Source organism: Phascolarctos cinereus, unplaced genomic scaffold (genome assembly GCF_003287225.1).
Source record: "Phascolarctos cinereus isolate Bilbo 61053 unplaced genomic scaffold, phaCin_HiC Scaffold_2;HRSCAF=192, whole genome shotgun sequence".
Classification (NCBI taxonomy): domain Eukaryota; kingdom Metazoa; phylum Chordata; class Mammalia; order Diprotodontia; family Phascolarctidae; genus Phascolarctos; species Phascolarctos cinereus.
In genome coordinates this window covers 354,155,636-354,179,561 of record NW_027555625.1, presented here as the reverse complement: position 1 = coordinate 354,179,561, position 23,926 = coordinate 354,155,636, and the positions used below count along the sequence as shown (strand labels likewise).

The 23,926-nt window shown below is 43.5% G+C and overlaps 1 protein-coding gene across 1 annotated transcript in view; it reads left to right on the top strand.

The window, feature by feature from the left end:
- KIF26A (kinesin family member 26A) overlaps positions 1-23,926 on the top strand; it is a 165,588-nt gene that overhangs the window by 117,716 nt on the left and 23,946 nt on the right. Inside the window, 2 exon segments of the mRNA XM_078150387.1 lie at positions 22,341-22,550; positions 23,290-23,383. Coding sequence (XP_078006513.1) covers positions 22,341-22,550; positions 23,290-23,383 — 304 coding nt within the window.

Here is a 23,926-nt window from a genome sequence, read left to right as displayed (position 1 = left end):
TGAGCAATTCTGACTGTGCTACTCATCTGTAAGATGAAAATATTAAATTTGATTATTACTTAGCCTATTCCAGCTCTAAATCCTGTGATCCTGTCTCTTGAGACAGCCTGTTTCATTATTTTAGGGCCAGGGACCATGTCCTATTAAAATTTTGTATTTTCTAGGACTAGGTCTGCGTACACTATGTGCTTAGTAAATGTTTGTGGAATACAAATTGTTGAACAGTTCTGATTGTTAGGTCTCAAACCAGCCTCTCTCTATTTCTCTTCATGCATTGCTCCTCTTTCTACTGCCTGGGACCAAGTAGCTGTTCAGTCATGTCTGACTCTTTATGACCCCATTTGAGGTTTTCTTGGCAAAGATACGGGAGCAGTTTGCCATTTCCTTCACCAGCTCATTTTACAGATAAGGAAACTGAGGAGAGCAGGGTTAAGTGACCTGCCCAGGGTTACACAGCTAGGAAGTGTCTGAGGCTGGATTTGAACTCACGTCCTCCAGGTTCTATGCCTGGTGCTCTATCCACTGCACCACCTAACACTGCCCCTGAGGGCCAAGTAGAGCAAATCAAATCTCTGTGACAAGACAATGCTTCAAACATTTGAAGACATCTGCAATTTCCCCCTCAGCCTTTTCTTCCCCAGGCAGTGCATGCTCAGTGACTTAACTGGTCCTGATAATGGCTGTGTCCCCTCATCATCCTGCTTATCATCTTGGATGAGGTCTGGTTGTCATTATTCTCCCTGGCTGCGGTGCCAGAACTCAAACACAGGACTCCACATGTGCTCTGAGGTCGACACTCCTCTCTTGTTTCAAAGTTGCCTTTTCATTTTCCTACTCCTTAAAGTAAGAAAACAGCATTCAGGGAAACAGCCACATGCTGCATAATGTGTGAGTTTTCAGTTTTCCGATGTTCTGTAGTTTGCTGATATAATCATCTTCAGTAAGAATAACCGCTGTGATCTCCTTTTCTCCTCTCCCTTCTCAATTTCCCAAAGGGCATAATAATTAACAGATGTGCCTAACTTGGCCACGCCCTTCAATTCAGCCTCTCCTCCTCTTGTGGGGTGTTAGCCTGGTCCATCTCGTCCATTTATTACTTATCTACTATAGGCAGGGCAGGAAGCAATGAGGGGGAGTGGGTAGAGGGCCCCAGAGCCAGGAAGATCCGGGTTCAGGTTCTGTCTCTGACACATGTTGGCTGTGTGGCCCTGAGGAGGTCAATTAACTTCTAAGAGGAGTTGATATGGAGAGTTTCCTCATGCAGAAGCTTCTTACATCAATGAGGTCACATCTGAATCTTTAAAAAATGTGCAGAGCATTGAGTCAGTATTACAGGCAGCTAGGTGGTGCAGCGAATAGAGCACTGAGCCTGGACCCAGGAAGACTCATTTTCATGAGTTCAGATCCATCCTTACTATCTGTGTGACCCTGGGCAAGTCATTTAATCCTCTTTGCCTCAGTTTCCTCATCTATAAAATGAGCTGGAGAAGGAAATGGCAAACCACTCCAGTATCTTTGCTAAGAAAACCCCAAATGGAGTCATGGAGAGTTGGACATGATTGAAACAACTCAAAAACAACAAGAGGAAATACAAGGATAAGTCATATATGAGCTAGCCCTGCTTGTATCCATAATGAACTTGCTATGTATAGAACACTGGGCTGTGGTAGGGGAGATACAAGTTTTAAGTAAGGCATGGATAATGCCTTCATGTGGCTCACAGAGTAATAAGGGGACAAGACACAAACATAATTAACTAGCACATGCTTGATCAGTGCATTAAAGGTCATTACCTGGAGGGGCTGCAGGAAGGGAACAGAGAAGGCCAATAATGACTTGTGTGTTGGCCAGCAACCAGCTTGGCAGCTCTGGGTTCCAGATGCCAGGCTCCGCAGGAATTTGTGGTCCCCTCAGCAGCATCTGTGCTGGTGATGGGTTTCTCTGATGGCTTCTAAGCCAGCTGTGAGCCTCTCCTTGAGCTTCCAGGGTTCAGAGCTTGTGGTTAGGAGGGGCAAGGCCTCCCTTTCTTTCCCCCATCTCTTCCCCCCCCCCCCCCCCGCCCGCTCTCTGTGACAGCCCAGCTGAAGTGTGTGGGGATGATGTTCCAGGCAGTTTTCCTGACCACAAGGGGTTGCTTCCTTCTAATTCCTGTGTATTTAATTAGTGAGAAAAATGCCTGATAATTCACATAGAACAGATCACTGGAATACACAGTGTGCCCTTCACTGGGGCACAGCCTTCCTTCTTTCCCAAAATTCTGCATTCTGTGCTATGGTGTTATAGTTTGTTTACAGAAAACATTCTCCCCTCAAACCTCAATGAGTTGGCCATAAACTTCTGCAGTGGAATGTCTTATGTGTTTAAAAATAAAATCACAGCATATACTTCATATGGGGACCATGTGTCTAGAAGAATGGCCTTCTCATGGCTCACCAAGTCACAATCATTGAGTACTATCACTACCTAGCAGGTAATTCTCCCCCAATTTTTGATAATACTTTGCCTCTCTTCTCTTCTTGCCATGGTGGGTAGAGTGCCCTGCCTGGAGCAGGAAGACCTGAGTTCAAATCTAGCCTCAGACACTTACTAGCTGTGTGACCCTGGGCAAGTCAACCCTATTTGCCTCTGTTTCCTCATCTGTAAAATGAAGTGGAGAAAGAGAAGGGAAACATTCTAGTGTATTTGCCAAGAAAACCCCAAAAGGGGTCATGAAGAGTCAGACATGACTGAAAAGGACTTAACAACAACAACAACCCCTTGCCCTCAGCACAAGACTTTCTTCAATGTGCATCTATTAAACACCTACTGTGTGCAAGGCACTGTGCTAGGCACTAAGGATAGAAAGACTGAACAAAAAGCAGTTCCTGTCTTTGGGGGGGGGGGTTACATTCTACTTGGGAGGATATGCCCTGTAATCTGATAAGTTTACTAGATGTGATTATTTGAGGGAGGCTGCCCTTTCACATAGTAGGCCTTTAAATTTAACTTTGAATTTAAATAGCAATAGGAACTGTGCACTCTCTTGTTTGCAAGGTCAAGTCCAAAGTAGTTATCCAAGCGTTCAAGGCTCTCCGTAGTTTGGCCCTACTTTGCCTTTCCAGCTGAATTTCTAAGTACGTCTCTATGTGGGCCCAGCATGTCAGCTATACCATTTCCTAGGCATGTCCTACACACTTCTACTTGAGTTCTTTGCTCATGTCATTCCCTGAGTTTGTAATGCCCTCACTCTCATTTCCACCTGTTGAAATGCTACCCATCCTGTAAGATTTAGGTTGGATAATATCCCTGCCCAGCCTTCTGGCAGGATTCTTTCCCTTTTGTGACCACACAGCACTTTATTTAAGCATTTAACACTTGGATGTTGTATGCATGAGGAGCAGCATATTATGGTCAATAATAGGACCAGAGTTATAGACCTGGGTTCAGATCCTGCCTCTGACATAAATTCATTGGCTGTGTGTCCTAGGATAAATCATCTAATCTCTTAGTGACCCATGCAGCTCTCTAAGATTACAAAAATCAGAACCATTTCAGATCTGTGTTGGTACAAGGAGTTTTTAAGCCAATGAAATCAAAAGTCTGGACCAAAATTTTTTAAAATTATGTATATCTTAATTTCCATATTCTATGGAACTTCTTACTAGTAGAGCTATGTCTTACTCATCTTCAGACTTCTTCAGCACCCTGCATAGAGTAAGCCTTGAAATTGGAATCTTATCAAGGTGAACATTGCCTCTGCCAACGCAGATCACACCCACCCGCACCTTCAAGGGCCAGTCCTCTGATGCTGAGTCTCTTTGTGCTTAGATAGGTCAGCCTTCAGGCCTCAGATGTCACGGACCCAGCACAAGGCCAACAGCTGAAGCCTTCTCAGCTTGCTAGAACTGTTAGAGTTTGTTCCTGACTGTTCCAACCAACCTTTGGGAGTCTATGATGATCTCCAGACACTGGGCAGATGCTGGGCAAAGAGTTCTCTGGAGATTGTATACAGTAGGAGCTAAATAATTCTCTATCTAACCTTCATGTAATGACTTTTATTCCATGAAACGTTTTAATGTCTACAAAGCATTTTCCTCACAGCAATCTAAAGAGGTAGGTTCTTCAGGTATTAATAATCCTATTTTACAAAGTGGAAAATTGAGGTTGAGTTGTGAAATGTGTTGGCTGAAGTTACAGAAGTAAAGTGTCCTGAGCCAAGATGCTAACCCAAAGTCTCTTGACTTCAGGTCCAACACTCTTTTCATATATATGGCATGTGTGTGTGTGTGCGTGCACACATGTATACACACACAGGAAATGGACAATGCAACATGCTGCATGTATATGTACACGGATGTACATATATACACATGCATATATTTCATTTAATAAGCATTTCTCCCTTCCCCTCTTCTTTATCTCTTGTTGCCCCCAACTCCCTTGAAGAGAAAAACAAAACTTGTTAGCAAGTATGGGTAATCAAGCACCGGCCATGTCCAACAGCGTATGTCTCCATCACCTCTCTGTCAAGTGGTGGGCAGCGCAGCTCATCATTAGCTCTCTAGAATCTTAGCTGGTTATTGCATTCATCAGCAAAGTTAAGTCGATAAGTCAACAAGCCATTTATTAAATACTTACTATGGGCAAAGTTGTTTTCATCTATAATGTTGTTATTGAATAAATAGTGCTACTGATTCTGCTCATTTCACTTTGCATTTCTTCATACGGATCTTCTCAAGTTTCTCTGAAATCATCTCTTTCATCATTTCTTACAGTGTACTAATATTCTATTATGTTTATATCCCATAATTTGTTTAGACACTCCTCATTTGATGGATACCTCCTTAGTTTCTGTTTCTTTGCCATTACAAAAGAGCTACAATAAACATTTTTGTATGAAGGGTCTTTTCTCTGATCTCTTTGGGGACATAGACCTAGTAGAAGTATCACTGGGCCAAAGGGCATGAACATTTTAATGACTTTTTGGATATAATTCCAAATTGCTTTCTAGAATAGTCCAACCAATTCACAACTCCACCATTACATTAGTGTGCTAATTAATATGCCTGTTTCCCCATAATCCCTCCAGCATTTGTCATTTTCCTTTTCTTTCCCAATCTGATGAGTGATGTGGAACCTCAGAGTTGCTTTAATTTGCAGTTCTATAATTATTGGTGATTTTTTTCATATGGCTGTTGATAGCCTGGATTTCTTCCTTTGAAAACTGTCTTTATATCTTTTGACCATTTATTAGTTGGGATCTAATATTCTTTTCTGCCTTCATATATGCAGATGACCATCTACACTGCATAAACTCTTAAATGATTTCTCCAGTCCCAATGAACCAACCCCTCTCTCTCTCATCTCTCTCTGCCCTCTCTCTCTCATCTCTCTCTCCCTCCTCTCTCTCTCTTTCCTTCTCTCTCTCCCTTCCTCTTTCTCTCATCTCTCTCTCTCCCTCCTCTCTCTCTCTTTCCTTCTCTCTCTCCCTTCCTCTCTCTCTCCCTCTCTTTCTCCCTCCTTCTCTCTCTCTTTCCTTCTCTCTCTCCCTCCCTCCCTCTCTCTCTCTCTCTCTCTCTCTCTCTCTCTCTCTCTTTCTCTCTCACAAATACACACACACTCTCTCTCACCACCACCATTGACACATATTTACAAGCCAGGGGTGCATATTGTGGCCCTGGAATAGAGCAAAGCTAATTGGCCCTTGCGGGGATAGAACCCATGACCTTGGTCTCATTAGTCTGATGCATTAAGCAGCTGAGCTATGAGAGATGTGTCTTGAGATAATCCAGAGGAGTTTCTTGAGCAGGGGAAAGCTATCTGTACCACAAACTCTGGGCCAAGAAACTCAGCCAAGTCTTGGTCATTATTCTTTGAGCTTCTCAGAGGTCTGGACCAAGCAAAAGTCAGCAAGATTTTCGAGCGACCTACTGTGTGCACAGCTTTGTGTCTGAGAGGAAGAGAAGGCAGGATTTCTACCCAAGAAGAGTTTTTATTTTGGTTGGAGGAGCATAAGATATACACTCACAATATGTAGGCAGTGCACAAGACAAATATCGCGTCATCATTATAACAGCATTGCACAACAAAACTGTAACTAGGAATTTTAGCACCATATACCACACCTGAGACAGTTGGCAGGTAAGATAACTTCACCTGGGGGAAGGGATGTGACACTTTTCTGTCATGGGGATGGGATGAGGCCACTGGTCAGGAGGCTGTCTCCAGGGAGAGAAGCAAGCCGTCTGGTAATGTCCTATTTTAACCATTCATTCTTCATAACATAACTGGGTGCTAAGGTCAGTTGTTTCTTCATACTTAATATCTTGAAGAACCTGTTCCTAGGGAGTGGGGATAGAGCCCTCAACAAAGATGGCCATGCTTTGGGGATTGGGGAGAAGAGAGAAATTAAAGTCATTCCCCCCCCCCAACACACAAGGTATCTTGATAGAATATTAGTTAGATGTCCAATCTTCTCATTTCACAGAGGAAGAAACCAAGAACTAGAGTGAGTGTCAGAGCAGGGAGAAGACCCTGGTTCTCCTTGTATTCAGTGTAGTACTCTTAGGAAGATTGTTGATGTATCCTTCAGAGGAGATGGTCAAGGGTCACTCTGGCCCCAACCTCATGTACCCCAGAGAGAGTAGCCCAAGAGACCCTATCATGGTGAGCAGGGCCCTGAGTTGTTTGGGTGTGGGCCGTGGAGGGGTAGTCTCTGCCCTCTGTACTGGGGACTCCCTCTTCCCCAAGCTTGTTTAAAACCCCCATGGCTCCAACTCTTCTTAAAAACATGTTAGCTTATCAGGGCTTGGAGGGATTTTAGAACATCACACACATTTAAGGTTTTTGAAGCACTTTCCTTAGCTTCCAGTTGCCCTGTGAGATAGTAGTACAAATGAGGAATTAAGGCTCAGAAGTGAAGTGACTTGTTTGGGATTATATGAATAGTAAGTATTAGAGCTGGGACTCAAACCTGAGGATTTTCTGATTCTGAGTCCAGTAACCTTCCACCACCCTATGTTGTATTTTACATCTGGAAGGGAGTCTTAGAGACAAATTTGTCCAATCCTCTCATTTTACAGATATGGAAACTGAGGCCCAAATTGTAAGTGCCTTGTTATATTATGTAACACACCACACACACAACACACACACACGATAAAACTCCATCATGTCATGAGAGTTTTTTTATATCCCAAATCCTAGAATTGTGGTTTGGACTGACATCACCCGGCATTTTGCCTTTGCACATAGCAGGTGCTCAGTAAATGTCTATTGAGTAAATGAATGGTGAGACCATTTGAGGTCACACAGTGATTTATTGGCAAAGCCCAGTAGTAGATTCCAAATTTCTTAATTCTGAGTCCTCCATTCCATTATATGTTGGAGAAAGTGAGAATTCTGGCCTAATTAGAGACTCAGGAGCAGTGACTAGATGGGAGTCTATGAGGACCTGACCTTGGGTGGGGAAGAAGGATGACTTACCCAAGGTCTCATAATAAGTATCAGAGCTGAGATTCAGTCTCAGGTTGTCTATTTCCATTGCCAGCCTAAGCAGAGTTTTTGTTGTGGTTCAGTTGTTTTTCAGTCATTTCTGACTCTTCATGACCTCATTTGAGGTTTTCTTGGCAAAGATACTGCGGTGGTTTGCCATTTCCTTCTCCAGATCATTTTTACAGATGAAGAACCGAGGCAAACAGGTTAAGGAACTTGTCCAGGGTCACATATCTAGTACATGTCTGAGGCCAGATTTGAACTCATGAAGATGAGTCTTCCTGATTTTATACACAGTGGTTTATCTACTGCATCACCTGGCTGCCATAAGCAGAGTTAGACCTGAACAATACTGATATAGCCACCATCTTTGTGAGGTGGAATGACATAATGGATATGGGTTCAAATCCTACCTCTGACACTTGTGGCCATGGATAAACACCAATTTGTTATTTGTCATCAAGGAAACAATCAAAGCTCGGCCAGGCACTGAGAGGTCCGGTCAACCTAGGTGATCCTGGGAGTCAAGGGGCTTCTTGGTACTTAAATGGGGAGAAAAAACAGAAGGAGGAAAAAGAGAGACGGCAAACACATTTTGGAAGATGGTGACTAGGATGATGAAGGACTCATATAAGGAGTGTGGGGATATGATAATTGTCTTCAAGGATTTTAAGGGTGATCATGTGATTTGTCTTGTTCTGTTAGCCCCAAAGGGCAGAACTAGGAGCAGTGAGGGTAAGCTGGAGAAAGGTAGTAGATGTTGGATTCACATCAGGAAAGACTTCTCACTAGTAGAGCTGCCCAGAGGTGCGACAGTTGTCCCAGGGGAAAGTGGCTTCCCTGTCCTTGGAAATCTTAAAAACAGGGGCTAGATGACCACTTTTCAACATGTGAAGCTGTAGCGGGGATCCTGTTCAACTATGGATGGGGCGAAGTGGCTGCTTGGGCCCCTTCTGACCCTAAAGATTCTGAGATTCTGTGGACAGAGAAAACTTTGCAAGAGTGAGTTGTTCATGAGTGGAATGAATGGTGGATTGCCTCAAGGGAGACAGGTTGGTGGCTTCCCCATCTCTGGGAAATTCTTGTTCAGACCAGCGTTCAATTAATGACCTCTGAGTTCCCTTTAAGTCATGAAGTTATTTGATTCTGTCATTCTTACAATGAACGAAATTTCCTAAGCTATTAATTGTCTATCATGCATCCAGCTGGGTCCCTCCTCCTTTTCCTATTCACTGTTCATACCAGAGTTCAGACCATTTAGGCTTTTTAAACACAAGAAACCTGTGTTGGGGAGAAATTTTTAAAAACTAGATCCTTAAAAACACCCCCCCACCCCCCCCAACAAAACGGTGCCTGGTCTCCTTGGATGTCATTAACTTTAATGTCAGAACGGGAGGAAAGGTATCTGAAAGCCGTTTAATATTGTCACTGAAAAGAAGTTAGATTATGCTCAATTTCTGACATTAATGTGCTACTTAAGATAATTTGTCATATTGTGGTATTAAAAAAGACATCCTTTTCACTGGGGTGGCTGAGTCGAATCCTAATTTCCTCCCCCCTGCCCACTGCCTCTAAGAACACCGCTGTGTAGCTGGAAGCTTTTTTCATGTAAAAATTTTTTTTCCCTTTCTGGGGTACTATTCAGAGCGCTCTTTGTAATATCCTAGCATACAGAAGAACCACTTAAAGTGCTCATCTCTTCCAAAGATGCTGGCAGGCTCCCCCCTCCCCAATGGAAATAATAAAATCCCTTCCAGGAGACAATGGGAGAAGCACTTAGAGGAAACCATGAACCAACAAACGAGTTCACAAGCTGGGCAACGGCAAAGACTACATTTTGTTGTCTGAGTGCACTAGCTGGTATGCTGTTTAATCATTAGCTCGTCTCCGTCTTTTACCCTCCTTCTGTTTTTTCTGTGGGCCCCAGCTAAGTACCAAGAAGCCCATTGACTGCCAGGATCACCTAGGTTGATGGGACCTCTCAGTTCCTGGCCGAGCTTTGACTGTTTCCTTGATGACAAATAACAAATTGGTGTTTAATTCCTTTCTCCTTCCCCCCCTCCCGCCCCCCAGTGTCACTGATTTCCTGGTGAGAGGAACATTTCTTAAAGCAACACAAATTGCCTGGCTCTCTAGAAAGAAAAAAAAAACCACCACAAAAAACCAACCCTTTATTCCTATCTTGAGATGCTCTCAAATCCAGAGAATACATTTGCCTGCCAAAGACAGGCTAAAGAACAGAAAAAAGAAATTGTCGAAAATTACCTGGAAGGATACATTTTCTTCTACTTTACAGGACCATTTGAAAATGAAATAGTTTTGTTAGTGTCATCTGGGAATAAAGAATCAATTCGTGCCTAATAGAGGCCAGTTTCTAAAGAGTACGATATAAAAGTGTTTCTTTAAGGTTCTCCCTAGAGAGTCAGCTATTCAATGTGTGCATAGCAATTTTGCATATAAATTTGCCATATGCTGAAAGGGGGAGTGTATGGAAGGCTTGTAAGAACTATCCACAGTAAACCAATTTTGCAAGGGTTATATATCTGTCACTTACAATTAAATCCATGAAAAATATTGGCTCTGAAATAAGACTTTGGTAATTTGATTTACGCTGTAGTTGAGAAATAAGAGATTCCACTGGAAGATGGACGGTGGCATTCTTCGGTGGAAAATGAAATCGCGTAATTTGATGGTAAGAAGTCTTAATTCAGAATGGTTTGTGTCTAAATAAGCTTGCTTTACAAACCTGCCTAAGCAGCAAATTGTGAGCATGCGTCGCACAAGATGAATTTCTCTGGGTATCTTTGGCTTTTGGTGCAGATTTCAGGGGTATCTGCAATGCCCCTGCCAACATGCTCTCATGATCTTTATTGCTATGGGCTGAGTTCTTTATTCAGTCACAGGATATGAGGATTGACTATTGGGCTGTTACGGAAATGGAGAAGAATTTCTGGAATCAGCTGCGTGCCTGGTGCAGAATGAAGATAATCACGTCTTCTCATGCTTTTAAAACATGTGAGATTAAAGCTTGTGAATAAATTCATTGATAGTCCTGGATAATTGGTAAATGCTTATGGAAATTGATGAGAATTTATTGAGTTCTCCTGGAGTGCACAGCAGTGTATGTCTTACTTAATTTTAAAAATTTCTAAACTAAGTCTAGACTGGGAGCTTTCTGAGGGATGGGGATCATAGATTTGGAAGCCGCCTCATTTTATAAATGAGGACGTTGAGGCCCTCAGTGGTTAAAGCGGCTTGCCTGAGGTTGCACAGGTCTCAAGGGGCAAAATTGGGATTCAAACCCAGGTCTTCTGACTCTAAGTGCCTCACTAGGATGCTTCTAAACAGCCAGAGATGTCTTTTTTCCCCTCCTTTCTCTTGACCTCAGTGTACCTTAGCATGGGACTGGGTATCAGAGGGGGCAGAGGGAGGAGGAGATGCATAGTGACTTGAATTGATCTCTCCTTCCTTAAATCCTCTTGGAGTATTTTACTTCAGTTGGACCTTGACTTTGCTCTCATCACACTGTCCCTTATATCATTGCTGCATGTGCATGTGTTGTATGCTCCCTATTAGACAGTAAAGTCTTAAAAGAGACAAGGAATTTAGGAAACTGATCTTAAGGATGACAGTGAGATAATACATTAGTATTGGAGAACTTCCTTTATCCAGGTAGCTTCTGGAACTCTCCCTGTCAAAAGCAGAGCATTGAATACATTCATGACTTGCCCTAATGACAATTTCATCTTTCAAATGGAGGAGGAAGCAATGAAGGAAACTCCTCTTCTGGACCTTTATGAAGGAAGAACTGTTGATTGAACTAGAAATGATGAGAACCTTGTGGGGGATGGGCCACAAAGTGACCACTCCATTGTGCTGTTGTCGTTAGTGTATCCCCTGGCACCTAAGCACAGTCCTCGGTACACTGTTTGGAATAAATTATTATTTCATTAGAAATAATGTAAGTGTGCTACAACTTGAAGTATTAGGTTTTTTCTTGGGGCATTAAGAATTAAGTGACTTGCCTCTCTGTGTCAAAGGCAGGGCTTGAACCCAGGTCTTCCTGATAATACTGTTCCACCTTAGGATTTGTGATAGAGAAGGAAAGGAAAGGAAAGCTGGGCGTAGGCTGGCAGATGCCTTCTGTTGGGGATTATGTCGTTCAGACTGAGGACTATTTCATTCTTTGCATTTGTATCTCCAGTGCCTGTCAGAGTGCCTGGTACATGGTGGGCACTTAATAAATGCTTATTGATAGATTGAGTCAGCAAAAAGATAGATAGGATTCCATGGCCTAACTCTACAGAGGAAAATCAGCCTAGGAGGAATGGGAAGCTCTATAGAGTTCTGAAGATGCAAACACAGTCTAATGAGGAAAAGACAGAGTGGTCTAACGTGACCAGATGCAGAGAATCCATTGAGCAATTTAAGGGGAAAAAATGTACAGAAGATGAAAGCAAGAATAGGTAATAGAATAAACAGAAAAACATAGAATGGCCCTCTAAGGTTAGTGTTAGGGGCTGTTGAGAATGCTAAGTATAGTACTTTCTCTGGATCTGCTTTCCCTACTCCAATTCCCATTAGTGGCTCAGGTGCCCAGCAGACAACTGATTATTACTCCCATCAGGGTCCTAAGGATAATTGTCAAACTTTGTTCATAATAACTCATTTAAGAAACCAATGAGGTTAGATAATAGGCTGAGGCCAGATTACGTAAGACCTTAAATGCTAGGCTAAGGACTTTGCATTTTGTCCTAGCTGTAATAAGTAGCCAGTGATCAAGAGAGTGACATGGTGAGGACAGTTTTTTTGGATGATTGTATTGACAGCTATGTGATTGGAGGGTGGAAAGACCGAAAGCAGTCAGACCTGTTAGAAGACTGTTACAGTAGTTCAGGTGAGAATTGAAATTGCCTGAAACAGCATGGTAGCTGGGAGAGTGGAGAGAAGGGGCCAGATTAGAGAAATGTGGCGGAGATAGAACGTTCAAGACTTTGTTGCTGCCCGTGTGTAGAAAGTAAAAGAGAGATAGAGAAGACTGAAAGGTGACTTCAGATTTCAAGGCTGTGTGTGACTGGGAGGATTGTTAAACCAACAGCAGAAAGGACTTCAGAGGAAGTGTGTCTTTGGAGGGGGAGACGGTGACTTCTGTTTTGGACGTGTTGAGTTTGAGCTGCTGGTGCTCAGTTGGAGATTCAGGACTACAGTTCAGGAGAAAAATTAGGGATGGGTTTATATACTTAAGGCTCATTTGCTTTGAGGTGATAATAGAACCTATGAGAGCTGGTGAGAAAGATCATTGTTTGAGAGAGTTTATAAAGAGATGAGGGCTTATGACAGAGCCAAGTGGGATGCACGTGCTTTGAGACGAGAAGAATAACGAAGAGAAGTCAGAGAAGCAGGAAGAGAACTGGGAGAGATCAGTGTCCAAAAGTGTCCAGGTAGAGAGGGTGGTTAATGGTATAAAATGTTGTAGAAAGATCAGTTGAAGTCTTGTTCTTGGGAATTTAGATTTTGGATTGGCAACTTCTCGGTGTTGGTGACTGGATGGAGCAATGTTGGTAAAGTAGAGGATCAGGAACCAGATGGCAATGAAAGAATTCATGAGTAGTGAGAAAGGGGGAGGTAGGGAACTATTTTTTTTCTAGGCATTTAGGTTTTGACATACACTACAACCTAATTATGGTCCTTAGTTCTTGACATACACTACAACCTTGGTCCTTGCCTTCAGGGTGCTTCCAGCCTCATTAGGCAAACCAGACAGATAGATAGACAGGCGCAGAATCCAAAGATGTATGCTGTTCTTTGGACACAGACACTAAGTTCCTGGACCCTGTTCACATAGTGTGCTTTGACTGTAGTGGCGAGGATGGGATTCTTGCTCAGATGATCTCTGAAATCCCATTCTACTCTGGAATTTTGTGATTTGAGGCTACACTGTGCCAGCCGGACCTGGGTCCAATGCATCCCTTGGAAGGAAGAATGGCTGGATTCAGGGGCTGCTCTCTGTCCCTTTTCCCCTGTGGCTGAGAAACCAAGCAAAGTTGCCTGGCCAGACCCACAACTGTAGGCTTTTAGCACAGGAAGGGGTTTGCTGGAGCCAGCTCAACATAATTGCACAATTTTCAGCGTGAGCATTTACACCTGGGAAATCAGCAATGAGCAAGTTGCTATAAATCAGAGCCAGATTTATTGTTCTGTTGATTGTCTAGGTTTAAAAAAGTGATAGAGAAAATGTTGTTATTAATGCATATACAAATTTAAAAATGTGTTGTGCATAGGGTTGGGGTTTTTTTGGGGGGGGCAATCTGGTTGTTAACCATTTACCAGCATGCTTTAACCAACTGCTGGAGTATGTATGTGTGTGAGGAGTTGGTGAGTTTCTAACACCACTCCTTCTAATTCTTTAGGCCTTTTCCTCTCCTCCCAGCTGATCTATGACATTTTTTGTAAGCTAAACCCAAGGAATGCCACCAGCTTCTTACCTAGGCCAAGGCTTTCCCTCTCCCCTATGCCTTCTATAGCCTTTCCCAGGTATTTGCAAATTCTATCAGTGGACTAATAACAAACATCCTCATATTTTGCCCTTTGGACACCTTTCATCTGTAAATCTCAAAGAGCTGCTTGTGTGATCATGTTTTGCTATAAGGAGAGGTGGTGATTATATTGGGGCTTCAGAGCATACCCCATTTGTTTGTTTATTGATATTATTAGCTGTAGGGCCACCTGACAACTGGGGATTTATATCTTTGATCTGTTTTTTTTTTTTTTAAATTCAGCAGTGTTGATGTATGCTGAGGTCTCCAAAGAGCTCTTACCTCCAGATCAGTTAAGAATTGCCCTTACTCTGCCCATATCTTCTGTCCCTGTCCCCTTCCCTACACCATTAAATCCCTCTTTTGTCATTCGATCAGCCTGCTCTGGTGGAACTTCTCCCTTCCTTAGAGCAAAGAGGAAAGGGAGACCTGGATCATCAGCAGTTCATATGAAAAAGTATTATAAGTCCTTAGCTGACCAGGAGTTCTTTGAGCCAGCAATATAGTGTGGCTGCCAATAAAACAAATGTGATTTTAGGCTTCGTTAATAAAATCTAGTTTCCAGAGGGAGGGAAGTGATAGGGCTGCTGTCTTTCGCCCCTATCAGACTACATCTGGGGTACTGAGTCTAGCTCTGTTTTTTTTTTAATAATATTTTTTCCCAATTACATGTAAAGACAATTTTTAACATTCATTTAAAAAAATTTGAGTTCCAAATTATCTCCCTTCCCTTCTCCTCCCTGAAATGATAAGGATTTTGATGTAGGTTATACATGTGAGTCTAGCTTTATTTACCAAGTTTTAGGAGAGACATAGGTAAGTCAAGAGACACTTGCATAGTGGATAGAGAATGGAACTTAGGGCTAGGAAGACCTAAGTTCAAATCCTGTGTCTAGCTCATCCTCTCTGGAGGTAATCCACCTTAATCTTTTTTGTTTTTAATCCAAGCCTCTGATTTAGCAGGTTTGGAGCCTTCCAGTGAGGGAACTCCCTCCATCAATGAAGACTCATAACTTTGTCTGCAACATGTAGTCTTTGAGAGTTGCCTGGGACCCTGAAAGGTGAAGTGATTTGCTTAGGGTCCCAGAGCTAGTACGTACACCCTACCACCAACTGAATCCTTCCTTGTAACAAAGAAAAACAGTTAAGTAAAAACAACCAGTGCAATGATTGCATCTGGTGGTGTATGCAGCGTTCTGCCTTTGTCACCATCCCTTGCACTTGCCAAGAGGAGAGGGATGTGTTCCATTATCGATTCCCTAGTACCATTATCATTTTTCTTCAGTTATTCAGTGATCATTTCATTTGCGTTGTTGTAGTCGTTGTGAATATTGTTGTTTTGGGTCTACATATTTCACTCAGCATCAGGTTGTGCAAATTTTCCCGTGTTTTTCTGACTATCTCATATTAGTCAATAATATTCCCTTACATTCAAAAAACATTTTCTTCACTCATTCCCCAACTGACTGGCATCTACTTTATCTCTAGTTCTTTGTTATCATACATAAACATTTTTGTTTTGTATTGGACCTTTCTTTCTGTTTTTTGGTATTTTTTTTTACTTTAGCGTATGTGCTCAATACTGGGATTGCTGGATCAGAGTATGAACAAGTTAGTAACTTTCCTTGTATGATTCTACATTGTTTTCCAGAATGGTTGGACCAATTTCCAGCTCCACTAACATTATATTCATGTCCCTGTCTTGCCATAGCACCTCCAACATTGACTATCTCTGGTTTTTTTTCTGTGAGCTCTGCTGTTATTATTGGAGCATTTCCCCCATCTGATACCCCTTCTCCTCCCCTCCCCTCCCCTCCCCTCTGTTAAGTCACTACCCCACACAGCTAGTGTCTCAGGCTGGATTTGAACTCAGGTCCTCCTGATGCCAGGACCAGTGCTCTATTCAGTGTGCCACCTAGCTGCCCCTACTTTTCTTAATCCATTGTATTTTTTCTTTTTCAACCCCCACATCCCTTCTTATTCCTTCTCATTTTTTTACCCCCTAAAACAGCTTTCTTTTGAGGGATTCTAGTAGGTAGTTCTGCTTCCTTTTTGCTGAATCTCAGAGTTTGGAGGGACCTTGGGGGCCACCTAACTCAACTGTACCTGAAGAAGAATTTCTTCTTCCTTTCTATGGCATCTTTGTAGTTTCAGTGACAGGTCTCCCACTACCTCCCATGGAAGCTCATTTTGCTTGTTGAAGGCTCTGATTTTCCTGACTTTGAGCCTACAGTTGTCTTTCTATAGGTTCTACTCATTACTCCAAGTTCTGCCCCTTCTGGGGCTAAACAGAATAAGTTACATCCCTCTTCCTGACTCAGTCCTTTAAATACTTAAAGATCATAGTCAGGTCCCCTCTTCTCTAAACTAAACAACCCTCCGTTGTCTTGAGGATCAAATGAGATAATATTTGTAAGGCTCTTAGCACAGTGCCTGGTACACTGTAGGTGCTGTATAAATGCTCATTCCCTTCCCCTGCTTGTGGTTTGAATCCCAGTTCCCACCATGCTTGTTGTCCTCGCTGGGACACCCTCCAACTTATCTGTATTCTTGTAGCCCCGCCAGAACTCTCACTTCCCCCCTCCCCAACACACACTTGCTTTGTGCCTCAGTTTCCTTTCCCAATCTCTCATGCTCCCTCACTTTCCCAATCCTATCCATCCTTGAAGGCCTGACTCAGAGTCCCGCCCCCTTCCTGTACCACCTCAGCCCATAGGGTCTTCTACCTCTGAACTCAGAGCTTCTTTACTTTTTACTGCATAGTAACTTACCCAAGATTGATATTGCCATGAATCTTGGCAGCAGAAGCAAGAATCCACATGTTACAGCCATAGAATGATAGAACCTTAGAACTGGAGGGTAGATCAGAGAGCATCATTGAGTCCAGTACACAACTGATCCTTCTACCATGTCCTCCACACCCAGGCTTTGCCTGAAAGAGGCACTGAGTTGGGCTGCTTCATAGGTAGGTGAGCTAATGGATAGAAAGCTGGACTTTAAAGTCACGAAGACCTGAGTTCAAATCCTGTCTCAGATACTTAATAGCTGTATAACTCCGGGCAAATAATTTCATTTCTCTGGGTCTCAATTTTCTCATCTGTTAAATGAAGGGGTTGGATTCAATGGCCTCTAAGAATCCTTCCAACTTGGAATCTATGATCCTATGATCTCCCTGGTTTGATGCCATCCTTGAACCTCTGTTTCTTCCTTTGTAAGGTGAAGAGAAGAATCTCTGTCTCTACTTCTTCATAAAGCTGATTAGGAGGATTAAATGTGATAGTAGTGGAGAAATTAGTCCCAGGCTCCTGATTCTTGGGTTCCTTCTATCCCACCAGAACTGATCATTGAGCTTATAAATGCATCAACACTTGTGGTATGCATGCATTATTGTGGGCTGTCCACTTTATGCTATTCCATTCTGAATTATTCATCAATTCAGTGAAATGGGCTACCATGAAAAGTGGTGAGTTTCCTCTTCTTAGATGTCTCCAAGCAGAGGTTAGATGACCACTTTTTGTATATGTTATAGTGGGAATTCCTCTTGTGTATGTGTTGGCTGTTAAGGTGTCGCCTAATTCTTCAAGTTTGTGGTTCGTTCATATATTACGTCAACATGTGAGAGGCAATGTGTGGGTAGCAAGGTGCTGCTCTGGGCCTGGAATCAGGAAGACTCATCTTTCTGAGTTCAAATCTGGCCTTGGACAGTTACTAGCTGTGTGACTCTGGGCAAGTCACTTAACTCTTCTTGTCTCAGTTTCCTCATCTGTAAAATGAGCTGGAGAAGGAAATGGCAAACCACTCTGGTATCTCTGCTAAGAAAACCCCAAATGGGGTCATGAAGAGTCAGAGAGGCAATGTGGGTCCAGTAGAAAGAGCATGAGACTAGGAGTTAGGAGATGTGGATTCTGGGCCCAGCTCCAACAGTAGTGACCTTAGGTGCACAAATGTTAAGTAAGGTTCATGGCAGAATACTTCCTGCCTTGGGATTTGGGGGTTTAGGGGTATGGAATCAGGGAAGGCTTCTTATAGGAGGTGGCATTTGAGTTGGATTTTAAAGGACGAATAGGAATTCAGTAGAGTATGAGTGAGGGAGATGAAGGACATTCCAAGTACATAAGAAACCAATTGGATTTAGTTGTGAATTGGATTGAAGTGAGTTAGTTTCTAGAAGTTTTAGCCTCACTCTCTTCCTTAGTCATTGAAGTCCAAGGGCAGGACAAAAGTCAGGATGACTAGTGATGGCCCAGGATGCAGTGGATGAGCTTGGTGTTTTTGATGCCTGACCAAGCTCTAAGCGCTTTAGCCTACCTGCTTTAGCCACTTCTATGACTGTTGGAACAAATTGTTCTTATCTGCCCGTTCTGCCACAAAAAGCCTTCACGTGCTTGGTGAAGACACCATTCTAACTCATTGACAGGTTTGAGACCTGGAGGTTACTCTCAACCTGGTTTAGGCCATCTGCAGTGAGAGTTTTACCTGGGTTGTGGCCAGTGCACCTGCTGCAGCTTCTTGGAGCTACAGGTGAGAGTTGGGTGAAGGTGGACACCAAAGGTGGACAAGCAGAACCTGAAGAGGGCTCGTCAGGCCCTCACACCAGAGGGACTAGCCCTCCTGAACACTCCATACATTCTAAGTATAGCACGCACTAAAAGGAAAGGGATAGCTAGCTGAATGAAAATGAGGGGCTTGTTCTGGGGACGGAGAACAGTGTTGAGTGAGTGGAAGAGGTTGGAAAACGGATGGTGACACCAGATTTTGGAGGGCCCTGTGAATGTAACCCAGAGAAATTTGACTTGTACTCTGGAGGTAGTAGGGAGCCAGTGAAGATTTCTGAGCAAAGAAATGACAGAAAAATCTTACTGGCAGGGGTGTGAAGGATAAGATTGGAAGAACAGACAGGGGAGATAGAAAGGTCTGTAAGGAGGCTATAACAGTCTAGGTAGATGGTATTTAAACTAATGAGGCAGCTGTCAGGACAAGGATGAAAGATTACAGGAGAGATATTGTTGTTATTGTTATTTCTCATCTTTCATTCTCAAAGAGGACCATGACATCAGGGAGGTGATGTCATGACTTAAAGTGAATTGGATTTAAATGAGGGAGGGCTGTGCAAAGTCACCAGCCTCACTTTCTCCTCTGGAGCCTTCTGGGTCCAGTGGCAAACTATAGATCAGGACGACTGGAGATGGCCCCCAAGGAGAGATATGAATTGTTGTGTTTAGATATGAAAGGACAAAAAGATCATGGGTTCGTAGATTTAGAGGTGGAAGAGATCTTAGAGGTAGAGGTCATCTAATCCAATTCATTTTACAATTGAGGAAACTAAGGTCCAGAAAAATGTAGAATGAGTTGTTCAGTATCACACAGGTTAAGTGACAGTCAGGATTTGAACCCAGATCCTTCTATTCCAAATCCATCACTGTGCCACACAGAGTCAAATATTCTCCAAGCTTCTCAACAAGGGCAGGAGTATTGGCACCCTAAAGGAGCCCATCACCAATTTTGCAACTGAAATTGATGTGAAAAATATGATTTGACATGTAGAAATTTACTTTCTAGGCAGCCCCACCCAGCAGTCCCTCCCCACCAATGCATTTATTCTGTTGTTAAGTGAGGCTAATGGGTTGCTCAGGCCTAAGCAGCAGATGGCCCCAGGGCTCTGGGGGTCTTGTTAGGCCTTCTGGAGAGCATTCAGAGTGGCTGATGATTTGAATGAATCCTCTTTCTTCCTGGGCACAAAGAATTGTACCAAGGGACAAGCTCTTAGTTGTACATCCTAATGATCCAGCGAAGAGAACGTGTCTGACAGCCCGAATCTATAGAAGCCTGAATGAGGCAGTTTCCTCCCCTTCTGCCTCTGCTTTGGAGCGGAGGGATGGGGAGGGGGCGGGTTCCCTGTTGTAAGGACACGGTCTTGGACTTTAGAATTCAGTCTCTTTCTGTTTCTCTTTCTTTCCTTGAGGCACTGCCGGAGGCAGAAGAGGGGGAGGAAGCTGCCTTTTGGAAGCATAGTCTTTACTCTCTCTAAACCCTTTAACGGCTGGGGTGCAACAACACCCCCTCTCCCCCCAACAGGTACAAGACTCACTGTAGTTTCATTGGAGCAGCCAGGAGAGAGGCAGCGGTCACAAGTCCCTGGGGCCGCACGATTATAGGAAAGGATATTAGAGATGATCTAATCTAACCCAGTCATTTTACAGAGGAGGAAAATGGGGAAATGACTTGTCCAAGGTCACACACTTAGTAAGTGTCGGGGTTGGTGCTCAAGCCCCAAACCTTCTGACTCTGAATCCCGGCTCTCTTCCTCCTACCCAGCACTCTCCCTGGCTGCTTCGATGCAATGCATCCACGTGCCTGAGTCTGGAAGCCACCCTGTAATTCCTTATCTTTTTTTGCCTGCTTGTCAAATGTCCTTTCTCATCACCTTTCTCCTCCTGCTGGGTTTGTTCCTACACCTCCCTAAAGCCTCCCTCAAATGCTGGCTTCTCTTTGGAGCCTGCACTGATCCCTGAGTTGGCCACAACCTTCCCCTTCAGTCAATAAGTCAGTCACAAAGAATTTATTAAGTGCCCACTATGTGCCAGGCACTGCACTAAGCATTGGAGATACAAAGAAAGGCAAAAGACAGTCCCTGCCCTCAAGGAGCTCACCGTCTAGAGAGGAAGAAAAATTCAGCCAGCACTCACTCTTCCGTTACACGTGTCATGAATTATTTTGTTATAGTTACCTCGGTTTGTGTCTCCTCCTCCGCTAGATTCTAAGCTTCACAGGGGTACAGACTGTCACCTGGACTTTGCATTTACCCTTGTGCCACTGCTTTTTTTCCCTGACACTGTCACCAGCAACCTGCTGGTCGGCCTCCTTACCCCACGTCAATCCATTCTTCACTCAGCTGTCAAACTGATCTTCTGTGTCACTCCCCTACTCCACAAACTCCAGTGGCTCCCTATCACCAACAGGATCAAATAGAAAATCTGATGTTTGGTGTTCAAAGCCATTCATAACTTTCCTTCTTCCCCCTCCCCCCAATCTGCTTACACCTTATACTTACACTCCCACATACTCTTTGACCTAATGACATTTGCCTCCTTGAAGTTCTTCAAACAAAATTAAAAAAATGATACTAATGGCATGTATGTAGCATTTGCTAAATGCCAGGCTTGGTGCCGAGTGCTTCAGAAAGTATGTCATTTGATTCTCACAACAACCATGGGAAGTAGCTATTTTTATCATCCCCATTTTACAGATGAGGAATCTGAAGCAATCAGAGATTAAGTATCTGAAACTGGATTTGAATTCAGATCTTCCTGACTCAAGGCCCAGTAGTAACATATAATGGGTATTTAATAAATGTTTGTTGACTGACTGGTTTTTCTTGGCCCCAGGTCCCATGATTATCCCTGAGCTACATCAGCAGCTTCACAGGGGGTAGAGACTAAGCAGAAGCCCCCTTTTCCTCCTCATCAGAATAATTTCTCCCCGTGTCTCCAGAATTTCATTCTTGAGAACTTCCTATCCATGTTGGACTGCCTCCTCCTGCAAAATAAGAGATTATTGGATCTTAGATAGCTTTCCTATGAACACTGTGACATATGTTTTCCCTGTATCTAGGGTGCTATCAGACCAAGACTGGATCTGCTCTTCCATCACGAACTCTAGTATGGAATGGGCGTTTGCCAACAAGGTTCCATAATTTCTGTGGTACTGAAGGGGAAGCTCTTTGAGTCTCAGTTTCTTCACCTACAAAAGAGGGATAAGAACACTTGTACTCCCTGCCCCACAGAGCTGTTGTTGGGAAAGCCATTTACAAATGTTTAGGCACTAGAGACATAGGAGCCCTTGATAGTCTAACAATAATAATAATAATAATAATAATAATAATAATAATAATAATAACAATTACTGATATTTAGGTAATACTTGATGGTTTGAAAACCAGTTTATATGCATAATTTCATTTGGCACTAGAGGTATTAATTTTGCTATGTTACAGAAGAAGAGACTGAAGGTTAGAGGTTTAAGGGATGTACCTATGGTCACACTGTTAGTCTGTCCAGACTCCACATCCAGGGCTCTTTCCACTATACAAATTGTCTTTTTTATTTTATATGAATAAAGTGCTTCCAATGTCTGGAATATGAAAAAATAGGGTTTTCAAGCTTTCCTGTAGTTCTGTCTCCTTGTCCGCTTCTTGCTGTATTGGGGATGCAGAGTGAGGATCCCTGATGAGCTGATCTGGTGAGTAGAGCAGGATCAATGCCCAGGAGTTAGCTCAATGGCCCCAGCTCACGGTTTGGTGAGAACACCATGTTCTACGTTTCTCCCTCCCAGGTGAAGGTGATGGTGCGGATCTGTACATCGCCGGGTGCCCCTCATTCTTCAGAGCCCATGTCCTTCCTGAAGGTGGATTCCCGGAAGAAACAGGTGACGCTGTATGACCCAGCCTCTAGTTCCCCCGCCAGCGGGGGCTCACGGAGAACGTCAGGCGCAGTCCCAAAGATGTTTGCTTTTGATGCTGTCTTCCCACAGGATGCTGCTCAGGTGAGTGAAGGGCCTCAGGGTCATCTGAGGGAAGGAAGGGCCAGGCTGGGACCTCTGAAACTTGGCTTTTGAAGCTGCCTCCTAATGTCTGTAGCATTTCTCTGGGGGTGGAGGAGGTGGTGAGAAGAGTGTTCTCATTCTCTTGAAATGGAGAGAGAGGATCAAGGGCTCAGAATGTGGTCCTGCTGACAAGGCAGTTTCCTATCGCACCAGGAGTGGTCAAACCTGGAGAGACTGTGGAATATTTGTGTGTGGAGGCTTCTTGGCCTGTTCAGGTCTCAGTCAGTCAGTCAGTCAGTCAGCAAGCATCTGTAAAGCATTTACTATGTGCAAAGCACCGTGCTAAGTGCTGGGGATACAGAGAAGGGCAAAAGCAGCTCCTGCCTGCCCTCAAGGAGCTCACATTCCATTGTCCCACTGAAATTATTTTTTTTATCTGTTTTTTATTTACTTGTCTGCATACATGTTGTTCTCCAACACCCCAGGTAAGTATAGTGAATACTCTATGACGACAGGGACTACCTCACTTTTGGTTTTTGTCACCCTAGTACCTGGTATACAGTAGGTGCTTAATAAATGCTTGCAAATTGTCCAAAGGGGAGATTTGGTTTCTGTGTTGCAGAGGAGATCCTGTATCTGCCTTTTCTATGGACACTTCTTGGTTCCGGCGGCAGATTGGGTGGTGAGCTGCAAACTGAGGCCCTCACCCACTCCTACCTCCGTGTCTCCTCTCCTGCAGGCCGAGGTGTGTTCCGGGACGGTGGCAGACGTGATCCAGTCAGTTGTGAACGGTGCTGATGGCTGCATATTCTGCTTTGGCCATGTCAGGCTCGGTGAGCACCCAGTTTCCCTTCCGTTAATGACTCCGTCAGTCTGGTAATTACATGCTGTCAGCTCCCAGAACAATAAAGCTGGGGTCTGGAAAGAGATGAGGATTTCTTCTTAATTAGCTTTGCAAACTTCCCAGGTTTATTCCTGCAGCATTAAAACCTTCAACTTTAATGGGGGAGGAGGTTGAATGATGAGACTGAGGAGATCGAGGGGCATCACGGGGGTCAATATGCTGGGCCTTGTTTTGTGGAACAATTCTAAAAATATTGGATTTAGGGTCAAAAGGTCTGGGTTCAAATCCTGGTTCTGCCACATTGCCCTGTGTGGCCTTGGGCCCTTCACCCTGGGCCTCAACTCCATCACCACCACCACCAACATAATCATCATCCTCGTCATTCTAGCTGATCTTTATATGGGGCTTTATGTTTTGTAAAATGCTTAATGCGTCATAAAACCGCAAAGACAAACTGTGTGAGGCAGGTATGAGAGTTATTATTACTCCCATTTTACAGATGAGGAAACTAAAGCTCAGAACCTCTAAGTGG